Source organism: Alternaria arborescens, assembly GCF_004154835.1.
Source record: "Alternaria arborescens strain FERA 675 chromosome Unknown contig_16, whole genome shotgun sequence".
NCBI lineage: Eukaryota > Fungi > Ascomycota > Dothideomycetes > Pleosporales > Pleosporaceae > Alternaria > Alternaria arborescens.
Window position 1 is genome coordinate 649,187 of NW_021167871.1, and position 20,391 is coordinate 669,577.

Sequence of the window (20,391 nt, forward strand, 5' to 3'; positions counted from 1 at the left end):
AACGCGCTTCCTCATACGTCATGCACCCTTCACATCCTTGCTGTTGTGGAGGTACGAAAGTGGCCCAGGCCGTGGAGATCCTGTTTTTTGGACACGGGACGATCGCCGTTACATGGGCGGCCTTGGACCCTGACGTTGTTAGATCGATCACAACACCAAACTGGCGTCTGTCAAACCAAGGTGCGCGAAAATAGGTACTAGAAATGATGGAACAGATACGAGCCATTTTGTCATTGGCGATGAACACTTGTTGCTGCATGTTAGCTAGCACACCATGAAGAAGCAAAAGAAAAGCAAACAGCCGAGGTCAAGATTGTTTTGAACATTTCATCATTCATGAAAACTACCCAGAGGCAAGTCTACGTAAGATACATTTCGGGATATCCATTACTCGTGATGCATAAAGTACCACCACTCTAAGACGCCATCGAAGATTAAGCTCCGTCCATCATGCAAGTGAGGTGTAGAAAGTGAAAGAAAGCCATGACACATGAAAGGGATATCAGAGCGCCGACCAAACTTTTCGAAACCAGCCAAGACGGGCGATGCGCTTAGTCAACCTCCTCCATGGCGCTCTCGCCGGCCGCTGCTGGTGCCTCGGCGGAGGCGTCGGTCTTCTCTTGCTCGGTCTCGACCTCCTCGTCGACGTTCAGGCCAAGAGAAACGAGCTTGTGGATGCGCTCAGCGTACTGAACGGGCTCGTCAATGGTGAAACCAGAGACAAGAAGCGAGGTCTCGAAGAGAAGCAGGGTGATGGACTTGACGGTGCGGTCATCCTCACCATCAGCCTCAACCTTGCGCTTGAGCTCCTTGATGATAGCGGACTTGGGCGAGATCTCGAAGGTCTTCTTGGAAGACATGTACGAGCTCATGGAAGTATCACGGAGAGCCTGAGCCTTCATGATACGCTCCATGTTGGCTGACCAACCGAATTGGCCGGTACGGATAGCGCAAGGTGAGCCGACAAGCTTGTGTGAGACAACAACCTTCTCGACCTTGTCACCGAGGACAGTCTTGAGGCTCTTGGCGAGACCCTCGAACTCCTTCTCCTCGGCCTCACGCTCCTTCTTCTCCTCCTCGGACTCCTCAAGCTCGAAGTCCTTGGTGATGTCGACAAGCTTCTTGCCGTCGAACTCCTTGAGCTGAGTCATGGCGTACTCGTCAATGGGGTCAACGAGGAAGAGAACCTCGAAGCCCTTGTCCTTGAGGGTGTCAAGGAAGGGCGACTTCTGGACAGCCTTGAGAGACTCGCCAGTGATGTAGTACATCTGCTTCTGGTGCTCGGGCATGCGGGTGACGTAGTCGGTAAGGGAGGTCTGCTCCTCACCGGACTTGGTGGAGTTGAAGCGGAGGAGCTTGGCAAGGGAAGCGCGGTTCTGCGAGTCCTCGTGGATACCAAGCTTGATGTTCTTGCCGAAGGCAGAGTAGAACTTGTCGAACTGCTCACGGTCCTCGGCGATCTCGTTGAAGAGCTCAAGGGTCTTCTTGACAATGTTCTTGCGGATGACCTTCATGATCTTGTTCTGCTGGAGAGTCTCACGAGACAGGTTGAGGGGAAGGTCCTCGGAGTCGACGACACCCTTGACGAAGCTGAGCCACTCGGGGATCAGGTCAGTAGCATCATCGGTGATGAAGACACGGCGGACGTAGAGCTTGATGTTGTTCTTGGTCTTCTTGGTCTCGAAGAGGTCGAAGGGAGCGCGCTTGGGAACGAAGAGGATGGCACGGAACTCGAGCTGACCCTCAACAGAGAAGTGCTTGACGGCAAGGTGGTCCTCCCAGTCGTTGGAGAGGGACTTGTAGAATGAAGCGTACTCCTCAGTGGTGATGTCTTGAGGGTTGCGAGTCCAGATGGGCTTCTGCTTGTTGAGCTCCTCCTCCTCGATCTTGGACTCCTTGACCTTCTTGGTCTTCTTCTCCTTCTTTTCCTCCTCCTCGTCGTCGACCTCCTCGACCTTGGGCTTCTTCTCGTCACCCTCGGCAGTCTCCTCGGCAGCGTCCTCATCCTCGACCTCCTTCTCGGTCTCCTTCAGGACGTGAAGGTAGATGGGGTATGAGATGAACTCGGAGTGCTTCTTGACGACCTCCTTGATCTTGGACTCGTTGAGGTAGTCCATCTGCTCATCCTTGAGGTGGAGGATGATCTTGGTACCGCGGCCGATCTGCTCGCCCTCGGTGTCCTCGGTGATCTTGAAGGTGCCACCAGCGCTGGACTCCCAGACGTACTGCTCGTCATCGTTGTTCTTTGAGACGACGGTGACGCGGTCAGCGACAAGGTATGCGGAGTAGAAACCAACACCGAATTGACCAATCATGGAGATGTCGGCACCGGCTGACAGAGCCTCCATGAACTGCTTTGTGCCTGAGCGGGCAATGGTACCCAGGTTGTTGATGAGGTCGGCCTTGGTCATGCCGATACCGCTATCTTGGATGGTGAGGGTCTTGGCCTCCTTGTTGGGGATGATGTCGATGCGGAGATCCTTGCCGCTGTCGAGCTTGCTTGGGTCTGAGAGGGCTTCATATCGGATCTTGTCGAGGGCGTCGGAGGCGTTGGAGATGAGTTCTCGCAGGAAGATCTCCTTGTTTGAGTAGACGGTGTTGATGATGAGGCCGAGCAGCTGAGAGATCTCAGCCTGGAACTCGAAGGTCTCCCCAGACATGGTGGCGGTTGTGTGGGAGTAGACTGTAGGAGAGAGAGAGTCAGATAGAGCTCGCAATGGGTGCCTCGATGCAGTGCAGCCGACTAGGCTGTGTGAGTGTGGGGAAGACGTACAGTTAGGCGGGGTAGTTCGACTTGCTGGGCTCTTCTGTAGCGTGTGGTGAAGAGCAGACTAGAAAGACGAGGTTGTCTGTGTAGTTGAAATGGGAGAGAGCAATTCGATGAAGAAAAAGTAGTGGGAGGCGTCGAGTTTGGGGCTGATATAGCCTTTGGTGGAGCTCGAGAATCTTCTAGACAGAGCGGCAGAACTGCAGAGAAGGCCGCGGCGGAGCCAATCAGGGTGGGGCAGCCCTTCCAATTGTGTCTCACCGCCAAACGCGCCTTCCCCGGCAACGCCTAGTAGCGAGGGGCAGAACAATCGCGACTTCTGTATCTGCCTGCCTGTCCCCGCCAGCTACGCGCAAACGCTCGAGCAGCTTGCTTCTAGAAACCTCTGCTCTGCTACTGCCACTGTTCCTATCAAGCACTGAAATACTCACTACGCCCGCCATGGCTTCCCGTTTCGCGACGCCCAAGTGACAGCTCGCGCTCCAGCTCCAGAGCATCAGCCTCGCACAGCCTTGTACAGCCTCACCCATGGCTAACACTCCGTAGCTGCCTTGCGAAGCACCGCCCGTCCCGTCCGATCCGATGCGAGACTCAGACATCGTCTACAACAGAGGGGACACAAGGCCTTTGAGAGGATATGTTGGCGACAAATGAGACACGCTTTCAGGCGACCATCTGGTTGAACAACGCTACAAGCTGGTCGACGCGCTTCCGTGATGAATAATACTCAGAATCACACAGACAGTCAGATTGGTCCGCTTCGACTCATGTTTCTCTCACTATCGTTGGGAACAGAAAAGTCGTATACAAGAGCGGAAGAAATCATGTCAGTCACAACCCACATGCCCTTCCATACGAGTGCTGGTGTACAGTCATTCATTCGTCGTTTGATACGTGTATTCATATAGCCATGTCTTAGATAAAAGTCCTCATAAACTCTCCCAGCGCCATGATAGCCATAGCCTGGCCATATGGCATACTGGTGATGGCGATATCCTTGTAATGCTGCAAATCGTGTCCCATACCAGTTCCAAAACTTGTCTGCTCTAGCTCACCCTCCGCGCTGATGCAACCCATGACGGCCTTGATCGCCTTGACTGCGCTCTGGAGGTATACGTCTCCGCTAATATATCGTTTCCGGCACGCCTTGAGCATACCGTATGCAAAACCTGCTGTGGCCGACGCCTCTTCGTAGCTGCCTTCTGAGACAGGAATATCAAGAAGTGTGCGCCACATGCCGTTCTCGCCTTGCAACTTCAGCAGTGCTTGACATTGCGACTCAAGGATGCCGATGAGGAATTGACGGAGGGGGTCTGTCTCCTTGAGGTCAAGCAACTCAATGAAATCCGGAATCGCAATCGTCAACCACGAGTTACCACGCGCCCATCGCGCGCGCGCAAAGTTGTGGCCGACCTCCAATCCACCCTTGTCCTCCCACTTCCAGCCGTGGAAGAACAGGCCTGTGGATGTGTCGCAGAGGTACTGGCAGTGCAGGATGAATTGGCGCTTTGCTTCCTCTACATATTCTGGTCTGTTGAGCGTAAGACCAATCTTTGCGAGAGGCAGTGCGCTCATCATAAGCGTGTCGTCCCATAGTTCATCCTTGTTGAACGAGTTGTACGTCTCGTGTTGGAACCCGCCAAACTTTGTGCGGGGCAGTCCATGCATCACCCACTCAGCCCACGTGTCTAACCAAGGCACAAACGTCTTGTTTCCTGTCTCTTCATACAGATATGCCAATGTGAGGAACGGGCTCATGGTGTTGATATTCTTGGTTGTACCCTTGCTGAGCTGCTTCTCGAACCAGCCCTTCATAATGTCCATGGTTGCAGTGCTGCCCGTCAGCGTGTAGTAGTGCCACAGACCATAAAGACCTATGCCATGTGTCCACTCCCAGCCGTCCCAGCCTTTTGTGTCGATAACGCGGCCATCGTCGAGTTTCAGGAGGAACTCGCCCGTTGTGTCGTGAATGTTGATCAGGTTGTGTGTTAGAAGGAGGATCTTCTCGTCTATTTGGCCTTTGGTCAGGCCATGAACTGTGAGTGTAGACATGGTGGACGCCTTCGTTGAGGTTTATCGCGTTCGCAGAAGGTGTTTGGTGGGCTTGTCGCAAGCAATCGAAATCTGGAGCAAGACAGGCAAGAGTGGAAGGAGGAAGGTATCGAAAAGACCAGATGTTATCACACGCGTAGTCTGCCAAGTGGGTATTACATAGAGCCCGTCGGTCACACGCGTCGGTAGAGCTCAACCCAGATACAGAGCGGGGAGCGAAAACTGGGGAAGTCTCAGGGTCCTCAACCGCGTCTATTACATCTGAACTGCATGCAGCTGCCAGATTCCATCCAGATCTCGTGCCCTGTTGCACCGACTCGTCCATCTCTACCCCGACTGGGAGCTGGGCACACGTGGTGTTGCTCCAGCAGATGGGTTCTTGGAAGACGCGGCTCTTTTCTCGTGTCAAGCATCAAACACCAAGACCTTTGACGCCCACTGCTCAAACCTCCCAAGTCCACTGCTAAGATCCCAAAATGGGATCTCTGCCGCACTCGCACTGCATTACGCCGACGCTCGTTGAGGACTATACCGATAGCACCGACGTCAAGGGTCACCAATCGCTTATGTCTTGGAGAGCCGGAAGGCACCGTGGTGGGAAGGAGAACCGCCGTGTAGGAGCTTGGCCGCCTGACTCGACTCTTCCTGGGAAGGAGAACCGCCACTGACGATGCAGGCGGACGAAATCTTCCACCAGCCGCCGCATGCCAGGGAACAAAGCTTCGCATGCCACTCGCACGAGCCTGACCCATCACATGCATTCCCTCTCACACCCGAGGGGCGGTTCGGGATCATCTATGCCGATATTTTACCAGACTTGGACCATTGCCAAGTGGTGGCACTCTCCACACTGCTTGATCTTTCACAAGCACTCCACAAGACTCCACAAGCTGTTTGGACGGCACCGTGGCGGGGGTGGCGAACCCCAGAGGCTAGCGACTCAAGATGCAGCATTGGCGCCCACAGGGTCGCGCATGCAGCACGCCTTTCCAGTATGCTACGTCAAACCGGGATACGGAGACAAGGAGAAAGGAGATAACAACGACTCATCAATATTGGCTAGACATTGAGGTGCAGGTTCCTATCCCAGGATTTGCGGAGTAGCCTGCCAGCATGGGGTAGCTGGAGGCCGGGGAACGCTTGGACGGACAATCTAAAATCGGGTAGAAATATCAACTCGACCGCTCTTCCACTTTTTACCAGCTCACTGCGAGTCCTGGGGTCTTTCTTTTGAACCTCATTCTCTTCCGCTGTCAATTTCTCGGAAGCCTATTTTTCAAGATGGCCACCGCCAGAGCCAGCGCCGATGGCGTACACAACGCACCCGAGACACTTCGTCAATCGGACGATAAGAAGGACATCACACAGGTCGAGCGCGTACTCTCCGTCGGAGACGAGAAAGGCGAGCATGCGGACTACAACCGAATTGACCAGGAAGTTGCCAAATACGCAGGCGCTTCTGAAGTCTTTATCTCCGAAGAAGAGAACAAGAGGTTGAAGAAGATGATCGATCGGCGTGTACTGCCCATTATGGTCATCACGTACTTTTTGCAATCGCTAGATAAGGGTACCATGTCCGCTACCTCAATCATGGGTATCCGTGACGATGTTCCTGGCCTTCTTTCCAAGGAGACTGTGAGTTGCAAAGTCTGTGGGCACTAGTAACGCGTACTGACTCGTGACAGTTTGGGTGGCTCACCACCTGTATCTATCTCGCTGTGCTTGTCGTCGAATACCCAACCAATTGGATTCTCCAACGAGTACCAGTCGCCAAATACCTTGGTTTCAACATCCTCGCATGGAGTACCGTACTTGCCTGCCACGCCCTCTGCTTCAGCTTCCCTGCGCTCGTTGCTGTCCGAACACTCCTCGGTATCTTCGAGGCCGTTTGCCAACCGGCTTTCTTGATCATGACTGGTCTTTGGTACAAGCGTGAGGAGCAGGCTCAGATCGTTACTTACTGGTACATGATGAGTGAGCGGAATACAGTCAAACTCATAGAACAACGACTAATCTCTTCATCTAGACGGTGCCCAACAGATCGTCGGTGGTCTTCTCGCATACGCCTTCTCCACAATCAGACATCCTAGCTTCAAGGCGAACCCCGGAAATGCGCCAATTAGGTCATGGCAAGCCATCTTCATCTGTTACGGCTGTGTCTCTTTCCTCTGGGGACTCTATGTCATTTTTACACTTCCTGATAGCCCTATGCGCGCCAAGTGCTGGTCTGAAGAAGACAAGAAGCTCATGGTTGAGCGTGTCCGCTCTAACCAGACCGGTCTCCAAAACAAGAAGTTCCGTGCCTACCAGTTCAAGGAGGCTCTCCTCGATCCCCAGACCTACTGCTACATGGGTATCCAGATCTTCACTACCCTCCCCACTTCTGGACTCGGTGCCTTCTACAACATCATCATTCAGGATCTCGGTTTCGATGTCCTCCAGGTTCAACTGCTCGCCATGGTTCTTGGTGTAGTCATTATTGCCACACTCATGGGCTCAGCCTGGATGGTCAAGAAGACAAAGCAAAACCTGTTGACCATGGCCGTTTTCATGATCCCAGCTTTTACTGGCACAATCGTCATCATGACTGTCAAGAACACTAACAACGCCACCAAAGCTGGTCTACTAATCAGTTATTGGATCATCTTCACCTTCTGGGCTGCCCAAGGTCTCGGCATGTCCATGCTGACGCGCAACGTCGGAGGTCAGACCAAGAAGTCTGTCTGCATCACCATGAACTTCTTTGCTTGGTGTGCCGGTAACGCCATCGGTCCCAAGGTCTTCTTTGACGGCGACCCACGCTACCTCAAGTCGCTCTCTATCCATCTCGGATGTTATTCTGCGCTACTCTGTGTCATTGCCTTCCTGAGATTCAACCTCATGCTCCGCAACAAGAAGAAGGACCGCGAGTTTGGAAAGGAGATTAGCAACGCTCACGGATTTGACGATCTGACGGACAAGGAGAATCCCAACTTCCGTTATGTTTACTAGGAAATATGTTGTTATGATGGGAAGAATCAAGAGCACTCTATGCTGTTGTAGCTACTGTAGCACTTATCATACCAGACAAGAATTGCATAAGCGATGTTCTTGTTAGTCGTCTCAAGCTTGCTCCGCCTACTACTTAATATGCTTGTTCCATAATTACTTACCTCTGCATTTCTCGTTGGAAGAAACTTTCCTCGTCGACCGCTGCTTGTAATTTTACGCAAGAGAAACACGTCTCTCTAAAAAGCAAAGTCGTCTGTTTGCTCGCGCGATCGACAAAGTACCAAATATTTGACAGGCGTTGAGCATTCGTTCTCACGTGTTCGGAACGAAAGCAGCCACGTGCTAACGCGAATGCTACGTGATTTGGGCGTTGGCTTGGCCTGTCCAAGTTTTAGTGACTCTGTTACATCCTCATTCTGCGTTGACACCTTTCCTGGTGGCTGTCGTGCTGCAAAGTAAACTTGAATGACGCCTTCATAGAAGAGTTGGTATATATGGCTGGTAAGTGAGCCCCTAGAAGCCGCTGCAACATGGGAGATGTTGCTAATTTCCACGAGCAGTCAACAGAGCGATGTCGCTTGATTGCCTTGGAGCTATCGCACTACCCAAGAAAGCCTTGCTTGGAGCCAAATCAATAGGTCGAAGCTTTTCACGGTGGCTTTCCCAATGCGTAGATTCCAAGGTCCCATGGATATCGAATCTGGTATCATTGCGCTCATATTGTTACGCGTGGACACCCTGCTTGTTTTGGCGTCCAGAAGTCCGGACTGTGGAGTGGTATCTGGAACGAAAATGTTTCGTGTATATATTTTGCTCGTCACATCAGTCTCTAGACAGACACAGTGGTATCATCGGCTGTTCCACTGATCTTTGTCTAGTATGGCAGCTCCTATCATCGCTTCGCGTCATCGCCTACATGCCCTTCCCTATCCAACATCTCGTTCTTCTTAGCACTCCCCTCCAACCCCGCTAAAATTGCCTTGTCCTCTCCCGGAATGCGCATCTCAAAAGTATCCCTCACGACCGCATATTCGTAGTACCCACATCGAGCAATCGGCTCCGTCTTCCTCACATCGATCTTGCCATCAGTCAACACGCGCTCATCGATGTGCACACCGATTACCTTCCCTATCACCACGTCTGCTGACCCCATAGGCGGGTTTCCAGGAAGTCGCAACGTAGTGTAGTACTCGCACTCGAACTTCACCGGACTGCGCATCACCATTGGGATCATCATTTCCTTCCTGCCCTCGCCACTATTGCCAACTACAACAACTCCACTCAGCTTACTGTCCTCCTTTTCTACACCCGCCTTCTCAAACTCGTCAACACCGTATTCTTCTTGCACTGCACTCCTGTTTACTTCCTCCCTTAGCTCATACGTCGCTAGATTCCAAATAAACTTTCCTGTAGCTTCGACGTTGCGGACAGTATCTTTCTGTGAGTTGCTAGGCGTTTGATTGGCGCTAAACATTACGTATGGCGGGTCGAAGGTGAGATTGTTGAATTGAGAGTAGGGAGCTAGATTTGCGTGGCCATCAGGTGAGAGTGTCGATATCCAGCCTATCGGTCGGGGAAGGACGCATGCCTAGGTTGGGCTTAGTGGCTGCTAAGAGAGTTTTGAGTGTACATAATTCTGATAGATGAATAATGTTTCTGATTGCCTTCATGGCGTCTGGAAATCTGGCAAAGCATACTTACTTTGAATGGATCGTATGGTAATCCGTGGTCTTCTTTTCCAGGTTGGTAGAACATTGCAACTTCGTTGACGTGTACTTCCCTACAGCTATCTCTCGTGATTCGCTTCTTTTATACCTAGGAGATCTGTAAAGCCGTATTTATCGACCCGGAAGTTTCCAATCATCGAACCATCCTCAGGTAGACGTTATGTGCTTGTCCAAAGCCGAACCACCTGTTTGGGTCTTTGTCTGCCAGTTAACGGGTAGACTGCGGGGAACCATTACCTGTCGGAATCGGCAAACATAGGCGGCATGTGCCTCTACCCCCCACTAATACCGACACCATCACTTTTGCAGTAAAGGTCCTTTCCAACAAAATTGCCACATTGAGACGAGTACATTGACCATGTATCTATACACATCTTCTCAAGTGTTTACAAGCCTCAGCTGTCGAACTCGCCAACAGCGCAAAACCCCGGCCTAACACAAACAATGGCATCAGAAACCATCCTGATAACAGGCGCATCCTCCGGTCTCGGTCTTGCCTTCGTACAACACTATGCTTCCTTGCCATCACGGCCCAACATAATAGGCATCGACAACCAATCCTTCCCAATCCAAATTGACAATCAACAAGGGACCAATATTCAATTCCATCAGATTGACATAACATCAACTTCCAAGATCCAAGACCTTGCATCGACACTCAGCTCCATACCCATCAACTTAGTCCTTCACTGCGCCGGTATCCGGGGTCTTGTTCCACATATCGTGGCTCATGAGAAAGATAGCAACAGGGTCGTCGCGGCAGCAGAAACACTGGAAGCCATGGATTACCCGACCATGATGAAAACCCTTGAAATCAATACCTGGGGTACTTTCAACGTTATCAGATCGTTCTTGTCAAACCTCCAACTAGCCACTGTTACGAAAAGCTCATCAAAACCTAAGGTCATCATCTTGTCATCTCGAATGGGCTCGATATCTGCGAACACGGCGGGTGGCGGGTATGCATATCGTGCTAGCAAGGCGGCCCTGAATGCGGTAGTGAAGAGCTTTGTCATCGATATACCGGATGTGCAGTTTCTGATGCTGCATCCGGGACGGGTGGAGACGGGACTGGTGGAGTGGAAGGAGGAAGGAGCAATTGGGGTGGAGGAGAGTGTGGGGGATTGTATGCGGGTTTTGACGAGTATGACCAAGGAAGGATGGGAGAGCGGGAGGCTGGTGGACCGATTCGGCGCGACAATCCCCTGGTAGCAAGGATATTAGATCAAAATATGAAGGGCACGCTGCATTCATTTATGTATCTCTGAATTTGTATGGTGTATCTTGAAATCAAATCGCCGCGTCTGTCCTGCCGCTTTTGCTCATTTATCCGTACATTGTGATCTCCATCTCATATTTCTGTCTATGACGCCGAGGTATACATGAACGAAAATAGAGCCCTGTTTGTGCGCGATATATGCTCCGCCTTCGCCGATACAGCTCCAGTGGCAGTTTATACACCAAGCTGCGCGGATGTTGCCAATGGATCGTAAGGGCTATAATTGATGCCACCAGTGGTTGTGCCTACGAGCTTGATAGACGTAACCGACGGATCAAAGGGAACGTAGTTTATGCCGCCAATGGTTGTGCCAGTAGGCTTGACAGCCGCCGTCGATGGGTCATGAGGACCGTAGTTGTTGCCGCCAGTCAAAGTCGCAGGCAAAGACATGACCTTCGTTACCGTTATGACCGTGGTGACTGTGATAGCCATGGAAGCTGCCTCTGAAGCCATCGCGGAGAGATGTCCAGTGTAGGAAGAGGCGAGTGTTCTCGAGGCGGAAGGCTCGTACGGGCTGTAATTATCACCACCAGTCCGAGTCGCACGCAGCGTCATGATTTTCGTTGTCGTGACGATAGTTGTTATTAAAATCACTTCAGGGTCTGTCTCGGAAACCGGCGCTGGAAGACGCATGCCGTAGAAAGAGGCAAGAGTGGTTGGGGTTGTAGCAGATGTCGACGGGTCGTATGAGCCGCAGTTAGTACCGTGAATCACTGTTGTAGGCAAAGCCATGAGGTTGTTCGAAGTGGTGATGGTAGTAGTTGCAACTGGAATGACAGCTTGCTTTGCAGTCGTTGTGGAGTTGAGGACTGTTTGAGCTATCTCGGATGCGAGGCTGTTCTTTGGGTAATCACTGCCGGCGCCGTTCTGGTAAACTCTCACGGAATTGATAAGATAGAAAACTTCCTTGAGCTTATCAGGGTTAGCTGCAACGAAGTGGTTACAAGAGTCGTCGTGGGTTTCTGCTGCGCAACCTGAGTAGCCAGCCCAGGTATCGCCACCCGCATTCCTGCCACAGAAGGTAATATTGAGAATCTTTCCATGTCAGTGAGTACTCGCACGAACGAATACGGGAATACGTACGATCTTCATCTTCTTGAACGTCTTCTGGATGTCACAGCCGTCCCCAACAAAGTTCATCACAGGCTTGCCCCATCTGCTAGGATCGGGATGATCACCGTCCAAGCCCGAGGGCTCACTGCCTCTAGCGAAGAACCAGGCCTTGATGCCACCATTGCTGACCTCTGCTGCCCAAACTCCGCCGTGGCGATCATTGAAGGCCTGGCCGAAGGAGCCGTCAGGACCGTTGACTCCACAGTTGTGACCACTCGAACACTCAAGGTCGTCGCGCGTCTGTCCGGTACCGCCATTATCCCGCATCTTACATGGCGTCTGAGCAGTGTGGATGCTGAGCTCGTTCCAACTATTCTTCGAGACGCCTTCGACAATGTCGAACTCGGAGTACCAGTCCTCTTGGTCAGCATTATCGTGTAGAAGCCAGCTGCACATGGTTAGCTGCTGCATGTACGACGAATCTCACAGAGAACAGGAAGCACGAAATGCCTTGAACGTCTTGAAGGTGATTAACTGTGGTTATTCCAGGTGGGCAAGCTTACAGAGCAGGCCACATGCCACATCCACTAGGTAAATGATGAAAATCGGCAATGAAGAGCCCATTATCAAACGTCTGCACTCCCTCCAGTCGTATGCTCTTGCGGCCATAGCCCTCACCAGGCTCCTTTGGAGTGAGTACCTGGTTTGTGTCGACCCCAAGACGAACCTTGCCGTCTTCGATACGGGCAAGTCCAAGTTCAGTTGCTTCTTCCTTGGAGACATAGAAAGCGAGACCATGAGTGAACTTGTCCCAGCCGTTGTAGAAACGGAAGGAGCTATCGTCGAAGAAATTACTTGCATTGTATGTCGCCTTGGGCTCGTAGCCCGTGGCGAGGGAAGCCACTGAGGCGACAGTGAGGAGGGTTTGTAAGATAGCCATTATTGAATACTCCTGTGGAAGCTGGAGAAGGATAAGAAGAGGAACGCGAGAGTGACGAGGAGGTCTGACGCAGAAAGTTTGAATCATATAGACTATTTACCCGTGCACATACCGTCTCGCCTGGTGAGAGAAGGTAGCGGGTAGGAGCGACTCAGGGTAGTGAAGTGAGAGAAACCATATTGAACTGACACTCACAATACCTTGTCTTTGCCGTGCTGTGAAGCGAATTATAGGTGATATATGCTAGGCTGATTCATATCTGACTTTTGCACCATCCAAGGTCGGTATTAGAGATGTCTTCAGGGTTGAAGATGGCATCTGAGTAAGAATCGTATCCTGCGGTAGACTGGTAGACAGCGTAGTGCTACTCTTGACATAAAAGACCCGCTCATTATAGAGTGCGCTGGGGTATTGATGGTATTTAGAGAACGCTGGATGTGGGCAACCACAGTCGGCACCAACCACATCTCTTATATGAGTCAACGTTTGGTAGCAGCTTTGAAGCGCACGCTCAATATCGATAGGCATGAAGACAAGGAATGTGACTTGATGCCACTTGCGAAACGACTGAACACGCCGATATCATGCTTGATCACCCACCGTCTTGCTTATATCATCCTCACGAGCATCGGCCAGTGTGCCTTGTTCGCCTATTCTTGACCTCGCGCCCGAGATCTTGCCCGCAGTCTCCAGTCCTCCTTCGATACCCTGTACTAATCCGTCTAATGCATCGAAGATATCGGCTTGTTGATCCCTCGCCTCGTTCAGCCTGTCCAGTCCAGCCTGACCCTTTCCCTTGCTCTTCCTCGGTATCTCAACGCCCTGAATCCGGAGCATGTACCCTTGGTCTGGCGCATCCTCATCGAACGACGGAGCTGTTCGCACATCCGTTTCCGTTATCTGCCACTCCGATGAAAGCGACTGCGCATCTGCGATGGTTCGTCCGTCCGCCGCGACATCGATTATGAGGTAGTGTTCCTTGACACCCGGTATAGGTGGGGGAAGTGGCGACTCGACTGGTGAGGCTTGCTCGTCTCCTTCTTCACTTCCCTGGTTGCGTCGTCTCTCACCACCACCTGGCGCATCCTGTGGGAGGTACTTTGTGTCATCCAGCCCTAAGCCTCGCATCGATGCGGCGGTTATGATGGTCGGGTCGTCATCTGCAAAGACATAGTGTGTATACGGGTGGTAGTGCTCGCCCGACGTTGTATCTTCGATTAGAGTAAAGAAAGGTCGGAAGTTCGGTGGTGGTAGCAACGGCTGCTCGAAACTAGGCTCGGGATACGGTATATCGTCATCGTCATCGTCCTCTGGCGCATCGCCAGGCTGCTGTTGCTCGCGGAGCTCGTCGTCGGGAGAATGTTTGGCGCGCTGCAACGGTGTTGATCGTGGAGAGTACGACGCGTGGATATCTGAGAAGGGCTCTGTAGTGTCGGGGTTGTTAGACATGTTGTGGGGATTGATAGAAGGCTGGAGTTAACGGAGTTCTGGGAGCTCTAGTAAGATGCGTGATCGATCGATAAGGGACGTGGTCCATGCACACTACCCTACCAGCATCAAGGATACCTAGGTATGAACCAAGTACTGAAGTACAGAGAAAGTCGCAGTGTGAATAGGCTGAGGTATGTAATGAAATCCTTAGGGTATCCAAATCCAAACGCCGATGGTAACAGTACTGTATAATCCAAGTATCGCTTCGGATGTGAAGCACTACTGCCCCAACTCCCGGCCTATACACGAGAAGCATGTCGGTAACGAGCCTCTTCACAGATTTTCGTCATCAGTGCTAAGATTTGAAGGCTACAATGGGCTTGTATCGGGTTCTTGCGGCTGTGTTGGAGTTTCGGTGGCTGTTGGCGCGTCTTGACTCTTCGACTTGAAGGCTGGGAATGCAAGTCAGCGGGTATTCTGTGAGCCTCAAACTGTACGTACGCTGACGACACATGGGACACTTCTCTAGAGAGCTCTCTTGCTTGAGCCAGGAGAAAATACAGTGCTGAGACACGTTAGTTGTGGGCGCAACAGGTACTCTCTGAGGATATAAGCACACCATGTGAAAGGAATGGTTGCACTCTCCCAGCACTATATCATGTTAGTCTTCATTGACCCTCGCCATCTTCGAACATACATAGTGGACACTCGTCTCCAGGAAACTTGCACTTGGAGCAAGTGCTATCGTAAGGGTTGCGACAGATACCACAGACATCGTCGTCCGGCATGTCCCAACGCCATGCGGCGACAGCGTTCCATTCCCGTATAGTGACTTTCATCCTGTCCTTTGTCGCGCAATGGGTAGAACACGAAGTTGGCGCGCAGATTGAGTGGGACGCAGATCAACAGCACCAAAACATGCCGAGGCGGCAGATTTACGGCGGTGAGGGGCCACGGCGCGTTAATTCCGCTACCAGTAGGGTCTGAGCTCAAGCTGGAGCTTCCAGCGTCATCATAATCACAAATTCGTAGACCATACAAATGCCGTTATCCAAACGCGTAATGCTATCATCTTGTGAATCGATCTTTATATTCGAGCGCGAAAAAACGTGTCACATGATGTTATACTCGACTAAAATTGCGTGCGCGTAAGGTAGATGGCACTTTGACAGATTTGCTGAGTTCCCCGCACTAATCTTGAAGCTTAATGCGGACCCTCCTCTGTACAATGGATGCAGATAGGGAAGCTTGACCTCGCCGTCTACTCCACATATCTTCGCTCCTTCTTCTTTCTCGCCGACCAGGACACCTTTTCTAGTTCACTGTATCCACCGTCCAGCTTCCAATATGTTCGTCCTACGCTTCCGCTGCTCTTTACGCCCACTCTCTTCCACTCCCTCCGTCCGCTTCCCCATAGCTGCAAGCAGTAGACGGACAATGTCCTCACACCATCACTTCCCTTCTTATCTCGTCTCACCATCCGAGCTCAATTCAGCTCTGAAGCATAATGCTAGCAAGCTTTCTTCAGAGCCGCGCATCGTTCCGCTTTGCGCATCCTGGTTTTTGCCCAACGATGGTAGGAATGGGTACGATACTTTTCTTGAAAAGCGTATCCCACGCGCTCGTTTCTTCGATCTCGACGCCGTCAAGGACATCCACTCGCCATATCCGCACATGCTTCCTTCTGCCGAAGACTTCGCAATCGCAATGAGACACCTCGGTATACGCCGTGAAGACAGCGTAGTCGTCTATGATACAAAGGAGCTGGGTATCTTCTCAGCCCCGAGAGTTGGTTGGACGCTACAAGTCTTCGGACATCCAAATGTGCATGTGTTGAACAACTTCCGCAAGTGGGTCGAACAAGGGCTCCCAACGGAGAGCGGAGAGCCAAAGGAGGTTGCGCCGACCGAATATGCAGTGCCGAAGTTGGAGGAAGAGAGGGTTGTCGCCTTTGAGGAGGTCAAGGACATTGCAAGAGAATTGGGTAAGGAGGGTGCGGATGAAGTGCAAATATTGGACGCGAGGAGCTTAGGCCGGTGGAAGGGTATTGATCCGGAGCCTAGAGAAGGTATGCTTCTAGCTGCATAAGAGACACTACAACATGGTGAAGCTGACTCTACTAGGCCTTTCATCTGGGCACATTCCGCACTCCACCTCTGTCCCCATCACGGACCTTCTCGATTCGAAAGACAAGACGCTTCTCCCTGCCTCCGAACTCCAAGCTATCTTCAAGTCCAAGGGGGTGGATCCGTCTAAGCCAATCATAAACAGCTGTGGTACAGGCGTCACAGCGGCAATCATCGACGCTGCATTGTCAGAAGCTGGCTTCCCGGCACAACAGAGGCGCTTGTATGATGGCAGCTGGACCGAGTGGGCGCAGCGCGTGAAGCCTGGCGAAGGTCTCATCCGGAAGACGGAGTAGATTGGTACGTAGACTGGTTGGAGACGTGATGAGTTTCCTTAACAAGTTGATACCCCTTTTCTTTCGCGTATATTCTTTATATCCTCGGATGCATGATATGAGTCCGACTTTATGCCAATGATGAAGTATGCACAACTTTCTTGCTGGCCTAGTTCGTTTTATCCGTCGGTGTGATGCAATTTTGTGATTTTTCATGCTCATCAACAACATCCACTCCTACAGGAGTAATAGCTGTTGAATATATTCAACGAGATTCATTTTGGTATAAAAGTAGTATCGAAATACCAAAGGCATGGGGTATATGCAGAGATCTAGATCCGACCACCAGAGAGATTGTCGTATACAAATGAAAGATATGCAAGAAGCTCACCATTCGCGCAAGTGACGCACAGAGGAACGGTAGGACATAGGAGAGTTGACTTCTCAAGACTGTGATGACTGAGAAACCTGTGATGCTTGCGGCGTCTGGGATGATGGATGGGGCTGATTCGGGTCAAGGTCTGTGTCCGGGTGTAAGGAGTCAGTGTATGTCTAACACGTTGCTCGCCCATGTACACTTACATCTATTGAAGAATTCCCTGACCTGTGGATTGGCACCCCCCAGAGGTCTCTTTGGAAGTGCCACAACTTCGAGACCCTTGAGCGAGCGTGCTCTACTGACTGTTCAAGATATTAGTTTATATGTTACAGCCCTATCAATGAAGCGCGACTTACGAGCGACGTAGAGTTGGCTTGCCTCAAAAGCGTCCTTGAGATCGACAATAACGCGATCCAGCGTCATTCCCTGCGACTTGTGCACAGTAATGGCATAGCCTGCGACAAGCGGAATCTGTGCCCTCGATAACAGGCTGAGCTTGCCCTTATCTCCATGCTCGCCAACATTTCCGAGTTCGTTGCAAGGACAGTCCGCGTAGATGACCTTAGTTCGGCCGTTGTCGAACCGAACAACTGGCCATGGCTGGCGGCGGTTCCGATTGGCGTATTCCTTAATTTGCCCCTGGGAATATTTGGCATGAGTACCTTTGAGCTCACCGTAATCGTCTTTGCCCTCTGCTGCGCGGGGTAGCTTGTTAGGGTCAAATTCCTCAAATCCGATGATCAGGCCTTGGGAGCCGTTTACAAGGCCGGCGTCGGGTTCAAGATTGGCCTGTAACACCACGCGCATGCCCTCCTTCAAATGCACAATAGCTTCGTAGCGATGCTCTCTCTGTGTGACAGTCAGTGATATTCGGACATTCGCAGAGGTTGTCATACTAGTTGTTTGAGAGTACCATCTTCTTTCTGTTCACAGTATTTTTCCAAAGATGTATCTTCGCGATCATTCCATACGAAGCTATCTAAACACTTGTAGGCGAGTTGCTGTGAAGGGAGCTTCGCAATGTTTTCTTTGTTTATACGGTCGACATCCAGGCGCTTGGAGAATAGTCGGATGGCGCCTTCGGTATCTTTTGTGTGATTGAGCAGGATATTTGCGTGATGCCTAACAATCTCACCATCTAGTATGTGTCAGTACATGTTTTCAAATTTAATTATATGCGACAGTGGCGTCTCAATGGTGGGCAACTATACCTCTGCGAATTTTCTGGAGTATGGAGATAAACTTCCTGTCGTCTTGCCTGTGAATTTCTGTGAGATTGATATGTTCGAATTTGCAATCCTGCCTGTGTCAGTGTTGCTGCCGTACGAGTCGGATGGAGTATACAACAAACCTTCCACGCCTCGCTACGGAAGGCCCACTTGTCGGTGTCGAACCAGAAATCATAGCGACATTTAGGGTTCTCGCAAATGTGATGTAGCTCTCCTTCTCTCTTTTCATGAATGAGCTTCCATCCACACCCCATACAATGCTGGAAGGGCTTCACAGGTGATAATTGACAAAACTACGGTAATTAGCATATCAGCATCGAATCTCGTAGAGTAACTTACGTCTCCGGTAACAACGACTTGAACGCCGCCAAATGGGCCAGTGGCTTTGCCGGCGCGGCTGGCCTTCATGACTTCGCTCAATCGCTCAAATTGGAGGTTTTCAATCATGCTGATCTCATCGATGACTAGCACGTCGGTCATGTCGAACTTCTTCCAAGTTTCTTTGCCGTGAGCGGCTTCCTTCAACCTATCCAACGATTCGTTCATGCTGTTCACTGTCCAACCAGCGAAATTCCAGGTCGTTTGTCCGCCAATGTTAAGCGCGGCGAGATTAGTTGGCGCTACAATCCGAACGTTCTTTCCTTGCTTTTTTAGTAGTGGAACGAAAGCCTTCAAGATAGTAGACTTGCCACATCCTGCAGACCCAGTGTAGAAGACGTTTTTCCCGCCGTCCACGATGAGATCTACGACTCTCTGCTGTTCTGCGCTCAATCTTATCTCGGGATCAGAAACGTTCTTGTTAGCGGTAGTGTTCGGTCTTGGAGAATTTGCTGCAAGCTGCGACTGCCCTACAACGTGTCCTGCTTTGGAAGGCGATAGATTGTAGTTTACGTATCCTTGGGATCGATTGGAAGGTGGGGTTAGAAGGGGGTAAGTGTACTTTGGAGGAGGTGAAGGTGTACGCTGAGCCCTATTCGCATGGTATGTCGGAGCAAAGTTGTAGGACTCTTGCTGCCGCTCCCTTTGGCGCTGGAGCGCTATTTCGACGCGGGATCTGTTTTCGTTCATATATTTCCATGCATCATCTATGGTACGAAACTTCTTTTGCCAACCACCACTGTAGCCTTTAATCTGTTCGAGAACGGTATCATAGTTTGTATAGATACCAGGCACTTTCCCACCTGCTACCGCGTAGTATACAATCTTCTTCGCGGAGAGATTGGGCTCCTGAACATATAACCCAGCATTCCGCAGATCTTGCGGCAGGACAGGTTGTTTTGAGCTCGTCATCTGTTGCCTTGGTATGCTTTTCGTTGACTCTGGGCTCGAAAGTATCTCGACTGGGTTGTGTTGAGTTCCGTACTGAGGCCCACTATAGGCTCGGGCGTGATCTTGCGTGGCAGAATGGACTCTAGGGCTGATTGGCGATACGGCTTGTCTAGGTCGCTCTCTGAAGGCGTCAGGATGTTCTCCATCTGACTTTCGTTTTGTTGGCCTCTGTTCTGATGCGTCGTTTGGCCGCAATGCAGCCATAGGTGGGATATTTTCCATGTTCGACATTGGCGGGAGCAAGCTGTCGGAATGGTACTGCATGTACGTGGGGTACTCGACGGGTACGGTTATGGAAGAAGCGTAACGCAAAGGGGTGTAATGCGAGTACTGCGGCGGAGCGGCCGTGGGACCGGTAGTCGGAGGGGTATTATTCATATACGCGTCCAGCGCATAATCATCTATACAAGCGGTGTGAGCTCAAAATTTGGTTCGCGATTTCAACGGGGGACAGCCAACACGTACTGCGTGGGCACGGCGAGGTGATAAGAGGGATCTAATGCGCCATCGTATCAACTCACGATGCAAGGTCACCTCTCACTAAAGCCCATAGAGAACATAAATTGACTGATATAATCATGTATTATCGATGGATATGGCCAATAGGGACGAGCTCGATAGATGCAGCCGCGATGCGGGGTGCGGGAGCGATTATGAAAGAGATGGCCGCACTCTAGTCAACGCGACAAATCGCGTTGGCTATCGCGCTAGCGCAAGCTAATGTAAGGTCCCGCCTGAACATGTGGATCGGAACGCCCAAGATACGTCAGACGTTTGCATAGAAATGCTGGTAGCATGGTAGGCATGTTGGTC

General features: G+C 51.3%; 11 protein-coding genes across 11 annotated transcripts; 4 read left to right on the forward strand and 7 right to left on the reverse strand.

The window, feature by feature from the left end:
- Positions 1-551: 551 nt before the first annotated feature.
- On the reverse strand, positions 552-2,660 carry AA0111_g7376 (heat shock protein 90; the record flags this gene model as incomplete). Its single annotated transcript, XM_028653703.1, has 1 exon — positions 552-2,660. The coding sequence occupies one exon, from the start codon at positions 2,658-2,660 to the stop codon at positions 552-554; it is 2,109 nt and encodes a 702-aa protein (XP_028505027.1).
- Positions 2,661-3,682: 1,022 nt separating this feature from the next.
- Positions 3,683-4,819, reverse strand: AA0111_g7377 (hypothetical protein; the record flags this gene model as incomplete). The annotated part of the gene is made up of 1 exon (XM_028653704.1): positions 3,683-4,819. The coding sequence occupies one exon, from the start codon at positions 4,817-4,819 to the stop codon at positions 3,683-3,685; it is 1,137 nt and encodes a 378-aa protein (XP_028505275.1).
- A 476-nt stretch (positions 4,820-5,295) lies between these two features.
- Positions 5,296-5,487, forward strand: AA0111_g7378 (hypothetical protein; the record flags this gene model as incomplete). Its single annotated transcript, XM_028653705.1, has 1 exon — positions 5,296-5,487. The coding sequence occupies one exon, from the start codon at positions 5,296-5,298 to the stop codon at positions 5,485-5,487; it is 192 nt and encodes a 63-aa protein (XP_028505196.1).
- Positions 5,488-6,100: 613 nt separating this feature from the next.
- AA0111_g7379 (hypothetical protein) lies at positions 6,101-7,810 on the forward strand (the record flags this gene model as incomplete). Its single annotated transcript, XM_028653706.1, has 3 exons — positions 6,101-6,454; positions 6,505-6,793; positions 6,846-7,810. 3 exons carry the CDS (start codon positions 6,101-6,103, stop codon positions 7,808-7,810), a joined length of 1,608 nt encoding a protein of 535 aa, XP_028505272.1.
- Positions 7,811-8,702: 892 nt separating this feature from the next.
- AA0111_g7380 (hypothetical protein) lies at positions 8,703-9,565 on the reverse strand (the record flags this gene model as incomplete). Its single annotated transcript, XM_028653708.1, has 2 exons — positions 8,703-9,398; positions 9,512-9,565. The coding sequence occupies 2 exons, from the start codon at positions 9,563-9,565 to the stop codon at positions 8,703-8,705; spliced, it is 750 nt and encodes a 249-aa protein (XP_028505116.1).
- A 416-nt stretch (positions 9,566-9,981) lies between these two features.
- On the forward strand, positions 9,982-10,749 carry AA0111_g7381 (hypothetical protein; the record flags this gene model as incomplete). The annotated part of the gene is made up of 1 exon (XM_028653709.1): positions 9,982-10,749. The coding sequence occupies one exon, from the start codon at positions 9,982-9,984 to the stop codon at positions 10,747-10,749; it is 768 nt and encodes a 255-aa protein (XP_028505117.1).
- Positions 10,750-10,990: 241 nt separating this feature from the next.
- AA0111_g7382 (hypothetical protein) lies at positions 10,991-12,809 on the reverse strand (the record flags this gene model as incomplete). Its single annotated transcript, XM_028653710.1, has 3 exons — positions 10,991-11,851; positions 11,900-12,317; positions 12,433-12,809. 3 exons carry the CDS (start codon positions 12,807-12,809, stop codon positions 10,991-10,993), a joined length of 1,656 nt encoding a protein of 551 aa, XP_028505118.1.
- Positions 12,810-13,391: 582 nt separating this feature from the next.
- AA0111_g7383 (hypothetical protein) lies at positions 13,392-14,258 on the reverse strand (the record flags this gene model as incomplete). The annotated part of the gene is made up of 1 exon (XM_028653711.1): positions 13,392-14,258. One exon carries the CDS (start codon positions 14,256-14,258, stop codon positions 13,392-13,394), a length of 867 nt encoding a protein of 288 aa, XP_028505119.1.
- Positions 14,259-14,609: 351 nt separating this feature from the next.
- On the reverse strand, positions 14,610-15,079 carry AA0111_g7384 (hypothetical protein; the record flags this gene model as incomplete). Its single annotated transcript, XM_028653712.1, has 4 exons — positions 14,610-14,692; positions 14,742-14,805; positions 14,860-14,891; positions 14,938-15,079. The coding sequence occupies 4 exons, from the start codon at positions 15,077-15,079 to the stop codon at positions 14,610-14,612; spliced, it is 321 nt and encodes a 106-aa protein (XP_028505120.1).
- Positions 15,080-15,677: 598 nt separating this feature from the next.
- AA0111_g7385 (hypothetical protein) lies at positions 15,678-16,662 on the forward strand (the record flags this gene model as incomplete). Its single annotated transcript, XM_028653713.1, has 2 exons — positions 15,678-16,308; positions 16,364-16,662. 2 exons carry the CDS (start codon positions 15,678-15,680, stop codon positions 16,660-16,662), a joined length of 930 nt encoding a protein of 309 aa, XP_028505121.1.
- Positions 16,663-17,085: 423 nt separating this feature from the next.
- AA0111_g7386 (hypothetical protein) lies at positions 17,086-19,956 on the reverse strand (the record flags this gene model as incomplete). The annotated part of the gene is made up of 7 exons (XM_028653714.1): positions 17,086-17,162; positions 17,224-17,322; positions 17,377-17,869; positions 17,917-18,158; positions 18,232-18,319; positions 18,372-18,542; positions 18,589-19,956. The coding sequence occupies 7 exons, from the start codon at positions 19,954-19,956 to the stop codon at positions 17,086-17,088; spliced, it is 2,538 nt and encodes an 845-aa protein (XP_028505122.1).
- Positions 19,957-20,391: the final 435 nt, after the last annotated feature.